Source organism: Apostichopus japonicus, chromosome 18 (assembly GCF_037975245.1).
Source record: "Apostichopus japonicus isolate 1M-3 chromosome 18, ASM3797524v1, whole genome shotgun sequence".
Lineage (NCBI taxonomy): Eukaryota > Metazoa > Echinodermata > Holothuroidea > Aspidochirotida > Stichopodidae > Apostichopus > Apostichopus japonicus.
Genome location: NC_092578.1, coordinates 20,102,575 through 20,119,600, shown reverse-complemented (window position 1 = coordinate 20,119,600; position 17,026 = coordinate 20,102,575). Strand labels below are relative to the sequence as shown.

Sequence of the window (17,026 nt, the reverse complement as noted above, 5' to 3'; positions counted from 1 at the left end):
CTGCATGCATGTGTGTACAGTTATTCTACATATGGTTCTGCAAAGTACCTACCAACAAGCAGATCAATAAGCAGACAATGGTACATGCGTGCATGTCCAGGTCCTACATGAATCTATCAGCAAGGTGCCCAGTCGCTAGTTGTCTTCAAATGTACATGCATGCATGTCCAGGTTCTACATGAATCTATTAGCAAGGTACCCAGTCGCTAGTTGTCTTCAAATGTACATGCATGCATGTCCAGGTCCTACATGAATCTATTAGCAAGGTACCCAGTCGCTAGTTGTCTTCAAATGTACATGCATGCATGTCCAGGTTCTACATGAATCTATTAGCAAGGTACCCAGTCGCTAGTTGTCTTCAAATGTACATGCGTGCATGTCCAGGTCCTACATGAATCTATCAGCAAGGTACCCAGTCGCTAGTTGTCTTCAAATGTACATGCATGCATGTCCAGGTCCTACATGAATCTATTAGCAAGGTACCCAGTCGCTAGTTGTCTTCAAATGTACATGCCTGCATGTCCAGGTTCTACATGAATCTATTAGCAAGGTACCCAGTCGCTAATTGTCTTCAAATGTACATGCATGCTTTCCAGGTCCTACATGAATCTATTAGCAAGGTACCCAGTCGCTAATTGTCTTCAAATGTACATGCGTGCATGTCCAGGTCCTACATGAATCTATCAACAAGGTACCCAGTCGCTAATTGTCTTCAAATGTACATGCGTGCATGTCCAGGTCCTACATGAATCTATCAGCAAGGTACCCAGTCGCTAATTGTCTTCAAATGTACATGCGTGCATGTCCGGGTCCTACATGAATCTATTAGCAAGGTACCCAGTTGCTAATTGTCTTCAAATGTACATGCGTGCATGTCCAGGTCCTACATGAATCTATCAGCAAGGTATCCAGTCGCTAATTGTCTTCAAATGTACATGCATGCATGTCCAGGTCCTACATGAATCTATTAGTAAGGTACCCAGTCGCTAATTGTCTTCAAATGTACATGCGTGCATGTCCAGGTCCTACATGAATCTATCAGCAAGGTACCCAGTCGCTAATTGTCTTCAAATGTACATGCGTGCATGTCCAGGTTCTACATGAATCTATTAGCAAGGTACCCAGTCGCTAATTGTCTTCAAATGTACATGCGTGCATGTCCAGGTCCTACATGAATCTATCAGCAAGGTACCCAGTCGCTAATTGTCTTCAAATGTACATGCGTGCATGTCCAGGTTCTACATGAATCTATTAGCAAGGTACCCAGTCGCTAATTGTCTTCAAATGTACATGCGTGCATGTCCAGGTCCTACATGAATCTATCAACAAGGTACCCAGTCGCTAATTGTCTTCAAATGTACATGCGTGCATGTCCAGGTTCTACATGAATCTATTAGCAAGGTACCCAGTCGCTAATTGTCTTCAAATGTACATGCGTGCATGTCCAGGTTCTACATGAATCTATTAGCAAGGTACCCAGTTGCTAATTGTCTTCAAATGTACATGCATGCTTTCCAGGTTCTACATGAATCTATTAGCAAGGTACCCAGTCGCTAGTTGTCTTCAAATGTACATGCGTGCATGTCCAGGTCCTACATGAATCTATTAGCAAGGTACCCAGTCGCTAATTGTCTTCAAATGTACATGCGTGCATGTCCAGGTTCTACATGAATCTATCAGCAAGGTACCCAGTCGCTAATTGTCTTCAAATGTACATGCGTGCATGTCCAGGTTCTACATGAATCTATTAGCAAGGTACCCAGTTGCTAATTGTCTTCAAATGTACATGCATGCATGTCCAGGTCCTACATGAATCTATCAGCAAGGTACCCAGTCGCTAATTGTCTTCAAATGTACATGCATGCATGTCCAGGTCCTACATGAATCTATTAGCAAGGTACCCAGTCGCTAGTTGTCTTCAAATGTACATGCATGCTTTCAAGGTTCTACATGAATCTATTAGCAAGGTACCCAGTCGCTAGTTGTCTTCAAATGTACATGCGTGCATGTCCAGGTTCTACATGAATCTATCAGCAAGGTACCCAGTCGCTAATTGTCTTCAAATGTACATGCATGCATGTCCAGGTTCTACATGAATCTATTAGCAAGGTACCCAGTCGCTAATTGTCTTCAAATGTACATGCGTGCATGTCCAGGTCCTACATGAATCTATCAGCAAGGTACCCAGTCGCTAATTGTCTTCAAATGTACATGCATGCTTTCAAGGTCCTACATGAATCTATTAGCAAGGTACCCAGTCGCTAATTGTCTTCAAATGTACATGCGTGCATGTCCAGGTCCTACATGAATCTATCAGCAAGGTACCCAGTCGCTAATTGTCTTCAAATGTACATGCATGCTTTCAAGGTCCTACATGAATCTATTAGCAAGGTACCCAGTCGCTAGTTGTCTTCAAATGTACATGCATGCTTTCAAGGTCCTACATGAATCTATTAGCAAGGTACCCAGTCACTAGTTGTCTTCAAATGTACATGCATGCATGTCCAGGTCCTACATGAATCTATTAGCAAGGTACCCAGTCGCTAATTGTCTTCAAATGTACATGCATGCTTTCCAGGTTCTACATGAATCTATTAGCAAGGTACCCAGTTGCTAATTGTCTTCAAATGTACATGCATGCATGTCCAGGTTCTGCATGAATCTATTAGCAAGGTACCCAGTCGCTAATTGTCTTCAAATGTACATGCGTGCATGTCCAGGTTCTACATGAATCTATCAGCAAGGTACCCAGTCGCTAATTGTCTTCAAATGTACATGCGTGCATGTCCAGGTTCTACATGAATCTATTAGCAAGGTACCCAGTTGCTAATTGTCTTCAAATGTACATGCGTGCATGTCCAGGTCCTACATGAATCTATCAGCAAGGTACCCAGTCGCTAATTGTCTTCAAATGTACATGCATGCATGTCCAGGTCCTACATGAATCTATTAGCAAGGTACCCAGTCGCTAGTTGTCTTCAAATGTACATGCATGCTTTCAAGGTTCTACATGAATCTATTAGCAAGGTACCCAGTCGCTAGTTGTCTTCAAATGTACATGCGTGCATGTCCAGGTTCTACATGAATCTATCAGCAAGGTACCCAGTCGCTAATTGTCTTCAAATGTACATGCATGCATGTCCAGGTTCTACATGAATCTATTAGCAAGGTACCCAGTCGCTAATTGTCTTCAAATGTACATGCGTGCATGTCCAGGTCCTACATGAATCTATCAGCAAGGTACCCAGTCGCTAATTGTCTTCAAATGTACATGCATGCTTTCAAGGTCCTACATGAATCTATTAGCAAGGTACCCAGTCGCTAATTGTCTTCAAATGTACATGCGTGCATGTCCAGGTCCTACATGAATCTATCAGCAAGGTACCCAGTCGCTAATTGTCTTCAAATGTACATGCATGCTTTCAAGGTCCTACATGAATCTATTAGCAAGGTACCCAGTCGCTAGTTGTCTTCAAATGTACATGCATGCTTTCAAGGTCCTACATGAATCTATTAGCAAGGTACCCAGTCACTAGTTGTCTTCAAATGTACATGCATGCATGTCCAGGTCCTACATGAATCTATTAGCAAGGTACCCAGTCGCTAATTGTCTTCAAATGTACATGCATGCTTTCCAGGTTCTACATGAATCTATTAGCAAGGTACCCAGTTGCTAATTGTCTTCAAATGTACATGCATGCATGTCCAGGTTCTGCATGAATCTATTAGCAAGGTACTCAGTCGCTAATTGTCTTCAAATGTACATGCATGCATGTCCAGGTCCTACATGAATCTATTAGCAAGGTACCCAGTCGCTAGTTGTCTTCAAATGTACATGCGTGCATGTCCAGGTCCTACATGAATCTATTAGCAAGGTACCCAGTCGCTAATTGTCTTCAAATGTACATGCATGCATGTCCAGGTCCTACATGAATCTATTAGCAAGGTACCCAGTCGCTAGTTGTCTTCAAATGTACATGCATGCTTTCCAGGTCCTACATGAACCAGGGATGTAAGTCTTCCGTATTTTTACGGAAATCCGGTTTTTTTTTTCAGGGATGTAAGTCTTCCGTATTTTTACGGAAATCCGTTTTTTTTTAATTCCAATAAAGTTCCACAAAATTGTTCGAATATCAAAGACACAACGCGGCAAAAATGCCTGGCCCGTTGCAGCAAGCTAACTTCAACTTTCACTCATCGATCAATCAAAATACCATTCCTGTTTCTCATCATCGCATTGCACTGTACAACATTGTGCCATGTGAATATCGTTGCGTACGTGCGAACTTCAAATCGCCATAGCTCATTTCTGTCGTTGAAAAACCTTGCCTAATTCACGTTGATTGGACTGCTAATTAATATCTTCGTAACTGCTGGTGCTCGACATAACTTTCGGAATTAACGCTTGTGATATTTGTGAGCGGCGGCAATCTACGGGATACGCATATGAAAGTCGATATTTGTGATCGCATTCGAATGTGAGACTGTTTTTTATTCCGTAGTTCGCTGCGACGTATTCGTAACTTTGAGCTAGCCTAACATAACGATAGTGTGTAAGTAGTAAGAACTAGGGGTAACATGTGTTAGCGCTAATACTTCAGAGCTAGCCTAACATAACGATAGTGTGTAAGTAGTCAGAGCTAGGAGTAGGATGTGTTAGGACGGCATTCACCCGGGGTCTCCGAATAGATTTCCGGTTTTTTTTTTTGGCTGCACTTACATCCCTGATGAACTTATTAGCAAGGTACCCAGTCGCTAATTGTCTTCAAATGTACATGCATGCATGTCCAGGTCCTACATGAATCTATTAGCAAGGTACCCAGTCGCTAATTGTCTTCAAATGTACATGCATGCTTTCCAGGTTCTACATGAATCTATTAGCAAGGTACCCAGTCGCTAGTTGTCTTCAAATGTACATGCGTGCATGTCCAGGTTCTACATGAATCTATTAGCAAGGTACCCAGTCGCTAATTGTCTTCAAATGTACATGCGTGCATGTCCAGGTTCTACATGAATCTATTAGCAAAGTACCCAGTCGCTAGTTGTCTTCAAATGTACATGCATGCATGTCCATGTCCTACATGAATCTATCAGCAAGGTACCCAGTCGCTAATTGTCTTCAAATGTACATGCGTGCATGTCCAGGTCCTACATGAATCTATTAGCAAGGTACCCAGTCGCTAATTGTCTTCAAATGTACATGCATGCATGTCCAGGTTCTACATGAATCTATTAGCAAGGTACCCAGTCGCTAGTTGTCTTCAAATGTACATGCGTGCATGTCCAGGTCCTACATGAATCTATTAGCAAGGTACCCAGTCGCTAATTGTCTTCAAATGTACATGCGTGCATGTCCAGGTCCTACATGAATCTATCAGCAAGGTACCCAGTCGCTAATTGTCTTCAAATGTACATGCGTGCATGTCCGGGTCCTACATGAATCTATTAGCAAGGTACCCAGTTGCTAATTGTCTTCAAATGTACATGCGTGCATGTCCAGGTCCTACATGAATCTATCAGCAAGGTATCCAGTCGCTAATTGTCTTCAAATGTACATGCATGCATGTCCAGGTCCTACATGAATCTATTAGCAAGGTACCCAGTCGCTAATTGTCTTCAAATGTACATGCATGCATGTCCAGGTTCTACATGAATCTATTAGCAAGGTACCCAGTCGCTAATTGTCTTCAAATGTACATGCGTGCATGTCCAGGTCCTACATGAATCTATTAGCAAGGTACCCAGTCGCTAATTGTCTTCAAATGTACATGCGTGCATGTCCAGGTCCTACATGAATCTATTTTGTACATGCATGCTTTCCAGGTCCTACAGTCGATAATTGTCTTCAAATGCATATGTTCAACAAGAGGCAACAACCTTGACTTTCTCACAAACTATCAATCTTCTTCACAGGCTCAGTTCACCACCATTCCCTTTTCATCTGCCTATGGTATTATTTTCATGACATGTGAATACTTGCCATCGTACTATGTGCGAGATGACTTTGTGAGCCAGTTTATACAGCTGATGGTGTCAGTCTTATGCAGGACAGTAAGAGATTACAGTGCTGACTTCATGGAGGATAGTTGGGAAGAAGTGCTTTGGAAGTTAGCAATGGATGTCCTGATTAGGTGGAATCACCTTTTACCAGATATTTTCAGTCACTTTAGGACTGTTGTAGAGAGTAAGTGATGAATATGCAGTAGTATGTTAATACTCACAGCATCTTATAGTCTGTCAAGTAATTTAATTCCAAGATGTTACATGTATCGTTGTGTTATCTGGAATATTGGTTCCTCGTTATAGTAGATTCTACGATAGTTTGAAACTGTGACAAAGTCTTTTATGTCCAAAATGAAACCAACACTACATTGATAAGACCATATAATCCTAAAAACCATACTCACTTGTTATGTATGAAAGGTTAACACTGAAGCCAGTAGAATACTAGCAAGATGTTTTCACCATATTATACTTTCTCTTTGTTTTACGTCTTTTGTTTTCTTACAGATTATGAAAACAAAGAACAGCTGAGGTTAATTGCAGTTATAGTGATTCGTCTTCTTCAGACAGAAGACCTGAAGCAAGTCTTGATCAAGAATGTAACAAAATTAGCAGATTTTATGCAAGCAATTCAGGTAATATTTTCACATTGCACAAAAAATTATTATTTCATTTTACACTTTATGGAACATTATCAGTTAAGAAGCATAGTGCGTTGAAAACCTGTTTATTGAGCAACAATTACCCCCTTCCAGTTAGAAGTTTAACCCTTTAAAATGTAATGAAAGATACTCCAGATACTCTATGTCTTCAGGAGTGAAACACTTACACCCTAAACTGCTAACTTAGATCTGCTAACTTAGAACTGCTAACCTAGGACTGCTTACTTAGATCCTAAACTGCTGACTTAGACCTGCTAACTTAGAACTGCTAACTTAGAACTGCTTACTTAGAACTGCTTACTTAGACCCTAAACTGCTAACTTAGACCTGCTAACTTAGACCCTAAATTGCTAATGGTTGTAGGAATATGCACCAACAGTCATCAGAGGTTATTTCTGAAGTTGGGTGGTAGTCTGGTAGATATATTAAACATTCATCGGTTATATCAAGTATGTCAATATTTATATATTATTTTTACCCATTGCGAGTTTATCTTGCCTTCAGCAGTTGTATGTTAACATTTCTTATGATGAAAGCGAATAATAATGAAATGACTGACTGACAAAAGATTTAATCCCCTCAAATATCCATGTGTTAAACCATTTACAATTAATCCCCTCAAATATCCATGTGTTAAACCATTTACAATTAATCCCCTCAAATATCCATGTGTTAAACCATTTACAATTAATCCCCTCAAATATCCATGTGTTAAACCATTTACAATTAATCCCCTCAAATATCCATGTGTTAAACCATTTACAATTAATCCCCTCAAATATCCATGTGTTAAACCATTTACAATTAATCCCCTCAAATATCCATGTGTTAAACCATTTACAATTAATCCCCTCAAATATCCATGTGTTAAACCATTTACAATTAATCCCCTCAAATATCCATGTGTTAAACCATTTACAATTAATCCCCTCAAATATCCATGTGTTAAACCATTTACAATTAATCCCCTCAAATATCCATGTGTTAAACCATTTACAATTAATCCCCTCAAATATCCATGTGTTAAACCATTTACAATTAATCCCCTCAAATATCCATGTGTTAAACCATTTACAATTAATCCCCTCAAATATCCATGTGTTAAACCATTTACAATTAATCCCCTCAAATATCCATGTGTTAAACCATTTACAATTAATCCCCTCAAATATCCATGTGTTAAACCATTTACAATTAATCCCCTCAAATATCCATGTGTTAAACCATTTACAATTAATCCCCTCAAATATCCATGTGTTAAACCATTTACAAACCAGGGGTGACGGAAGGCAAACAAGATCACACCGAGTTCAGTCTGGGTTATTCCCCAAAAAGATTGTCTTAGAAAGCTCTTACTCAGAATTTGCCATCAAAATTGCCCCTTTGGAATTACAACTACCATTAGTTTAGGAAGTGCCCAGTTCCAGCATTACAGTGTTTTGCCCACACCTTTTTGAAAGCTTCCTACACCAAAGCCCTTGTCCATTGAAAGCTTCCTACACCAAAGCCCTTGTCCATTGAAAGCTCCCTACACCAATGCCCTTGCCCGATAAAGCCTCCTACACCAGTACCCTCGACCGTTTGTGATTGAGGTGGTTCGAATGTATATATGCAGAAACATGCTGTTAGGACTGCATTTACCATTTCCTAACATTTCCTTACGTATCCCTTCATTATGAATACATTTGTAGTTTGAATTTGCTAAATAACATCGTCTTAGGCCATTTCATATGGGGATGACAGAATTTTCTCCTTCCCCTATCCATAGCCTAACGAGGAAGGGAGAACCTTTTTCTTAAAATTTATTTCTAAAACACTGTCTTAAAAAGGAAGGGAAGTCCCACAGGTGACATTGTTCAAGTGGTCAGTATTGTATGTAAAGCACACCATTACACTTCGCCAGGTGCACAAGTAGGATCCGTAAATTCAAAAGCCTATCCAGTTTTGCAACTGTTGTTTCTAGGGTTCATAATTGATGTATTTCAACCAGCATAAGTCAATAAGTTAATTGAAGGAAACATATCAGCGGTTCTGGTGGTGTTATTATTTTAGGTTTGGTTTTGTGTTTAGAGAAATACACACATTTGAAATGTTAAAGTGCTCAATATTTGGTCCCACCATGCTCCAGGAGCATAATGGCCAGGCAACAGGTTCTATTTTTACTGTCGGTAGATCACAGTGCCCTTCCAGCAGTAACAGAGAAAGCATTAGGAACTACCTTGACATGTGTGTAGCCAGCATGTCAGTAGTTACTGTGTTAGCCCTGTCTGCCTATTCTCTTCAAGGATCTGCATACTAAGTAGCTGCTTATGGCTATGTACTATTATGATCTTGTTGAAAGATATAAAAAAAAATATTAAAAGGGGAAAGGGTAAATTTCCTTTTTTTGAATAATTTAATTGATAGCTTGATCCGCCATCATTAAAAATGTAAGTATCAGACACACTAACCTTGAAAAATAAACTTATTGAACATAACTTAACTCCAAATGTTGCAAAATATTTCAAAAGATTGAATCTGAGGACCATTAATTGTTCAAACATTTCTGTAAAGGGAGTGTGACACATCTTCATTAACCCTCCCCCATTCGGCACTTCTTGTCTCATTCATGCCTTCAGTTCGGTACTCATTGGACACCCTCTTTTTTTTAAAACCCTAGATCTGCCCCTGAATATAGAAATATTTGAATTATATCTTCTCTTTCTTGTAGATTGCTACAAAACATTTTGATGAAACACGATGGCTGGCAGAGTTGAGGTATCAGTCTGATCTTTTTCTGGGATCTACTTCACACAGATAGCCCATGTTACCTGGAGAATTGCATCTCATACCTACAGATTGCCCATGTTACCTGGAGAATTGCATGTCATAACTACAGATAGCCCATGTTACCTGGAGAATTGCATCTCATACCTACAGATAGCCATTGTGAAACATTCTCTCAGGATCAGTTGATTTGGTTATCAATGAACAAAGTTGCTAATGTTGTTCATTACTACCTTTACCAGGGATAGACATACTCCAGTCTATGTATAAGTTATAATTAAGTGAATCTGTACGGCATATTTTGTGTATGAAACTTTCCACAAGTGATAACTGAGTGAATCTCTACTGCACATTTTGTGTATGAAATATTACACAAGTTATAACTGAGTGAAACTGTACTGCACATTTTGTGATTGGTACATCACACAAGTTATAACTGAGTGAATCTGTACGGCATATTTTGTGTATGAAACGTTACCCAAGTGATAACTGAGTGAATCTGTACTGCACATTTTGTGTATAGAACATAACACAAGTTATAACTGAGTGAATCTGTACTGCACATTTTGTGATTTGAACATTACACAAGTTATAACTGAGTGAATCTGTACTGCACATTTTGTGTATAGAACATAACACAAGTTATAACTGAGTGAATCTGTACTGCACATTTTGTGATTTGAACATTACACAAGTTATAACTGAGTGAATCTGTACGGCATATTTTGTGTATGAAACGTTACACAAGTGATAACTGAGTGAATCTCTACTGCCCGTTTTGTGTATGAAACATTACTGTTATAACTGAGTGAATCTGTACTGCACATTTTGTGTATGAAACTTTCCACAAGTGATAACTGAGTGAATCTGTACGGCATATTTTGTGTATGGAACATTACACAAGTTATAACTGAGTGAATCTGTACTGCACATTTTGTGTATGGAACATTACACAAGTTATAACTGAGTGAATCTGTACTGCACATTTTGTGTATGGAACATTACACAAGTGATAACTGAGTGAATCTGGTAGGAAGTGGAACATGGTTATGTAAGGTTTGTATTAAAAGTAGTTTTCTTTAAAGGTGTATGATGCATCATGAATGAATTATTACTTAGCTGAAAAAGGAGCTGCTTATTTTCCCAATGCTGAGCTGTAATTGAAAATCACAGATTAACTTAGTATATAACATCATTATGTAACATTATTTAACTTAGTATTATGTAACTTCATTATGTAATATTATTTAACTTAGTATAATGTAACATATTATGTTTGGATAGGAAACTAGGCAAGGCAGTTAATTTTATGTTGTGATCTAAGGCAGTATTGTCACATTACATTCCAGAGGATGGAACTTTTATGGTAAAGAAAAGTTGAGGGTGAAATAATAAAGGGTACCCCAGGAGTACCAAACACATTTTAAAACAAAGATATATATATGGTAGAATTAAAGACTTCTTTACTATAATATGATAAATAGTTAATTCATTAGGTTGTCAGTAGCTTGATTGTGCAGGGGCACATAAATGGCTAGACGTGATAAAATGCCAAATACCAATATACTTTTTAGTGTTGACAGTCTTAGTGCATCTATTTTCATGGTCTGTAAATTGATGTCTCACTTTCTTCACAAGTTTGCATGTTGAATAAAATGTTCAAGAAACTTTTCTCTGAAGTTTAATATCATCAAGAGATGTTTGTATCTTCCTACACTTTACAAGGTAAAGTAGCAAGTCATATAGCCTACGTTGTAAATAACATTGGGATGCTACCGCAACAAGCCAACAATATATTCTGCCTTCAAGTCTACGAATCATCTGCAATTTGTTTATTTACAAACTTGTAAAGGAGATCTGGCAATGTGTTTAATTTATTCCTCACATATTAAATGATTCACATACTTTTAACATAAATGTCAACAGTGGCATATACATGGTTATCACATTATTTACAGTGGCATATACATGGTTATCACATTATTTACAGTGGCATATACATGGTTATCACATTATTTACAGTGGCATATACATGGTTATCACATTATTTACAGTGGCATATACATAGTTATCACATTACTATTTACAGTGGCATATACAAAGTTATCACATTACTATTTACAGTGGCATATACATAGTTATCACATTATTTACAGTGGCATATATACATAGTTATCACATTACTATTTACAGTGGCATATACATAGTTATCACATTATTTACAGTGGCATATATACATAGTTATCACATTACTATTTACAGTGGCATATACATAGTTATCACATTACTATTTACAGTGGCATATACAAAGTTATCACATTATTATTTACAGTGGCATATATACATAGTTATCACATTATTATTTACAGTGGCATATACATAGTTATCACATAATTATTTACAGTGGCATATACATAGTTATCACATTATTTACAGTGGCATATACATAGTTATCACATTATTATTTACAGTGGCATATACATAGTGATCACATTATTATTTACAGTGGCATATATACATAGTTATCACATTATTATTTACAGTGGCATATACATAGTTATCACATAATTATTTACAGTGGCATATACATAGTTATCACATTATTTACAGTGGCATATATACATAGTTATCACATTACTATTTACAGTGGCATATACATAGTTATCACATTACTATTTACAGTGGCATATACATAGTGATCACATTATTATTTACAGTGGCATATATACATAGTTATCACATTATTTACAGTGGCATATACATAGTTATCACATTATTTACAGTGGCATATATACATAGTTATCACATTACTATTTACAGTGGCATATACATAGTTATCACATTATTATTTACAGTGGCATATATACATAGTGATCACATTATTATTTACAGTGGCATATACATAGTTATCACATTACTATTTACAGTGGCATATACATAGTTATCACATTATTTACAGTGGCATATACAAAGTTATCACATTATTATTTACAGTGGCATATATACATAGTGATCACATTATTATTTACAGTGGCATATACATAGTTATCACATAATTATTTACAGTGGCATATACATAGTTATCACATTATTATTTACAGTGGCATATACATGGTTATCACATTATTTACAGTGGCATATACATAGTTATCACATTATTATTTACAGTGGCATAGACATAGTTATCACACTTTTATTTACCATAGACATAGTTATCACACTTTTATTTCCAGTGGCATATATACATAGTTATCACTTTATTTTTTACAGTGGCATATACATAGTTATCACATTATTATTGACCACTGCAGATGACAATATGGTTCTTGTACTCACTGTGTTTTACCCATAGATATTCCCCAGAAAAAGAAAATGAAAACAAAAAAGAAATGTCCAGTTGTGCATTCTGAAGACTATTTAGACAATAGATTAGGTCTATAATTATGATCAAATGCAAGTTTGTGCTAATTAATTTAAGGGAGTTTGGTCAAGGCAACAACTTTTAGTGAGATTTTTAAGACTTCAGAAGCAACTTCCTACCGCTGTGGACTTTACATGGACAAAGGACGGGAGAGGCTAGGTAACTTCCTCCCTAATACAAGGAAATTGCGTTCACATCGAGGTATATCCTGTCTCAAGACTTGTTGCCATGTTCGCGAAACCAACGGGCCTATCGGACACTATCCGGCTTATCCCGATTCGACCATCGTTACATAAAACATCGTGAACAGTCGGGCAGTGTGCATAACGACGGTTTTGACATACCAGGGTGAAACTTCAGTCGGTAAAACAACACGTAGCGTTTTCCGATCGGCAGTGTGCGTATGGCAAGCCGTTTTAACATTTACCTCTCTATTCTACTAATTTATTCCACTTAAGTAGAATACAATTTAAGTGAAATTGAATTTAACATAAGCTAAAAAGAAACGTAATTTTACTTAAGTGGAATACAATTAAACTTAAGTAAAATGCAATTCTACTAAAGTGCAATTAATTTCACTTAAGCTTAATTGTATTCTACTTAAGTGCAATCAATTTCACTTAAGCTTAATTGTATTCTACTTAAGTGGAATTGGTTCTACTTAAGTAGATTAACGAGGTAAATGTTAAAACGGCTTGCCATAAGGTCAAAGAGTAATCATTTAACGGTCTCAGAAATATGTTAGACATACGTAATTTATCACTTTACGAAGAGAGAAAAAATACAGGATGGATGTTAGTAGGCCTATGCACTAACGTTTAATCGTGTCAGTATTAACCATTGTGTGGATTAAAATTGCGTTCGAAAAATTAATTACAATTTGATTCAATCACGACAGTCAATCAGTTCGACTCATACCACTTCAAATCAACATGCCATACATTTACTTTATATACATATTAATATCAACGATTTCGAGAATGATTGAGAGCTCCGCAGTTATCAATATCTAACAATTAATTAACATTCCGGTGAACAAGCACAAATCTTTGAAGGTCACATGCCTAGCTTGCTGCCTATTTCTGGAACGGGAACTTGAAATATCTGGTATACAGCACGCGCAACTGTCAATAGTTTCCGAAATCGTTGATATCAAATAGGCTAACGAAGTCAAATCGATACGTCGATTAACACAAATCGGTATATGTCAATTTCAATTGACACTAGCGTTTTGCGTCCTTTTGTATGATTTTCTCAACCTCATTGACCACACGATGCCATAACGACATACATAACTAACTTATCTATTCAAGTCTACCTTCAAATAGTGAAATAAAAGTCGAACATTTTACAACTTTGAACGTTGATTTTCTCGAAAATATTTTCTGCTAGGATTGCCATAAACCCCGGATGGCTGTGAATGAATCTATTTCAACACCCGGCTGGAATTTTTTTTCTATAAATTAGTGTCATGTCCCTCTTCAGAGCACTCGTATTGTCAGTGCGAGCAGTATGAATATCATCATGATTCTGTCAGATCAAGGTGAGGAACTGTTTGTACTGTCATTACCAGCGCTTTGAGGGTAGCATACGCCCATTAAAAGCCCCCATTGACTTATAAACTAAATCACAAAAATAATGTGGTCTGTAATTCTAGATAGAAATTCTCACTAGCTAAAACGCTACTCTTCACTGGATAGCTGACAAGTTGGCCTTTCATGGCACCATCAATTTTCTGTATCATGACCGCGCAATTTGTTTGCTATCCGAGCCTGAAGTTTTCGACACTTGTAAACAAACCTATTCACTCAGTAGTAAAAAAAAAAATCCCACGCTGCTCCTGGAAGGCCTGAGGGGTCTAAAATTGTCTCAATTGACCAAAGTTTGGCACCACATTTACTTCCATTCCTGCTCTTCAACATGTAAGCCTAAAAAACAGTTTAGAGAAGTATGAGAAGTATAGTGATGATACTCAGTTGATTCACAGCTTTAAACCGCAGCATAACACCACAGAAATCGATGCTTTCAATCTTATGCAAAATTGTATCTCTGATATTAGGGATTGGATGGCTGCTCATAAATTGAAGCTGAGCGATAGTAAAACTGAGTTCATTATTCTCGGCACTCCAGTCCAGCTCACAAAGGTCGTCAATAAATCTATCAGGGTTGGTGGTGCTTCCATTGCTTCTTGTGATCAAGTCCGCAACCTCGGGGTTATTTTCGACAAACACATGAAAATGGATAAACATATCAGTAAAGTTTGCAAGACTGGTTTCTATTATATTTTTAATTTAAAGAAGATTAGGACACATATGTCTTCTAGAACTATGAGTACATTGGTTCATTCATTCATTCACAGCCATTTGGATTATTGCAATGGTTTGCTCCATGGTATTCCAGGGTATCTGATTCAGAGACTGCAACGTCTGCAGAACAGCGCAGCCAGGCTTGTTGTAGACTGCTATGACTTCAACACACCATCGTTGAGTATCCTCCTTTCTTTGCACTGGTTGCCTGTTGAATTCAAAATTAAGTTCAAAGTACTGCTCCTGGCGTATAAGTGCATTCATGGAATGGCACCCGCCTATTTGTCGGACGATCTGTCCTTCCAGGTCAATACTCGTTATACCTTGCGTTCTAGCAATACACTCACTCTCACTGTTCCCAGAACTAAACTGAAAACCTATGGCGACCGTGCCTTTACATCAGCCGGGCCCAAGCTCTGGAATGGTCTGCCCATATCTGTGCGGAGTTCTCCCACTCTCATTCAGTTCAAGTCTTGCTTGAAGACTCATTTTTTTAAGTTGGCTTTCTATTAGGGTTGTACAGCGCTATTGAATACTTTGTAGATTTTAGCGCTTTATAAGTTCATTTATTATTATTATTAGCATTAGGAAATTGTCCCAACTTGCTGCATTGAAGACTCGCCCCAAACAGCGTTGCTTGCAAGTGAAATTTTCTGCTTGTCGCTCCAAAATGCAGACAGTAATGAAATGTGATACCTTGATATATTTAGCTGGACCTGAGATGTCCATCGCTGTATCGTTTGTACACTGTGCTGTGGGTATTGACCGCAGCTGTATGTACTAACTGTACACTAGTGTCTAATTACCGAAGGTAGCAAGCTGTGTGCGTATTTTCTGGGATCGATGGTGTTTTCTAACACTTCTGTTACACCTCATTCGAAACTAGGTCAAATTACCTGCATTAGACGTTGCTTTTTGCGCGAGTCTTCACACCCTTTAAGAAACTGCTCACAAATGAACATGTTAGCTAAACATTGAATTCAAACTAGTGGATATGGGGAATTGTATGCGATTAATTTTAAATGATGAATTTATCGGAAGACACTCTACTCGTTACCTGCAGAAGTCCTTAATTACTCGCCAATGAATGCTCTTGGCCTGGAAACAACTTGGCTAATATCTTAGCTGTTTTGTGATGAATACATGTAAGAAACTCGATGGACATGCCAAAGGATGAGAGAACGTCAACAAAACGCAAAAAGCTGCTTGAAACGTAAATACCAATTTAAATGTATTTCAATTTAAATCGGTATATGAATTCACACCCATGTGCGCCATCAATTTTGAATATTCCTTTTGCCCTCGGCACGGAATAAACTGGTGTACATTTGGGGGGGGGGGGGGGCTTTTACTCCGAGGAATTTATAAATCCACATATTGATAAATGAACGTAATCTTTTATCTCTCAATTATTTCTGTATAACTGTGGCACAGTTGGTAACGCTCTGTAGCTTAAAAAGGAGTACAAACTCCATGTCTAGGGTTCAAAAACCAGAGAGATCATTTTATATTTTCTGCCCTTTTCCTCCTTCCATTCTGAAGTATAAATATTAGAAACAAGCATTATTTCTCTACAGTTACTGTGGCGCAGTTGGTAGTGCTCTGGACTGGAGAGAGTCAGACAAACTCCATGTCTAGGGTTCAAACACCAGAGAGGTCATTTTAATTTTCTGCTCTTTTCCTCCTTCCATTCTGAAGTATAATTATTACAAACAAGCATCATTTCTCTACAGTTACTGTGGCGCAGTTGGTAGTGCTCTGGACTGGAGAGAGTCAGACAAACTCCATGTCTAGGGTTCAAACACCAGAGAGGTCATTTTAATTTTCTGCTCTTTTCCTCCTTCCATTCTGAAGTTTAAATATTTGAA

General features: G+C 37.8%; 1 protein-coding gene across 3 annotated transcripts in view; it reads left to right on the top strand.

Moving 5' to 3' along the window:
- Positions 1 to 11,103, top strand: part of LOC139958415 (testis-expressed protein 10 homolog) — a 29,310-nt gene extending 18,207 nt beyond the window's left edge. For all 3 annotated transcript variants that reach the window (XM_071955477.1, XM_071955478.1, XM_071955479.1), the window contains exons 13-15: positions 5,914 to 6,184; positions 6,511 to 6,638; positions 9,376 to 11,103. In XM_071955477.1, the coding sequence (XP_071811578.1) occupies positions 5,914 to 6,184; positions 6,511 to 6,638; positions 9,376 to 9,465 (489 nt within the window). In that variant the 3' untranslated portion in view covers positions 9,466 to 11,103. The remainder of the gene's footprint in view (positions 1 to 5,913; positions 6,185 to 6,510; positions 6,639 to 9,375) is intronic.
- Positions 11,104 to 17,026: the final 5,923 nt, after the last annotated feature.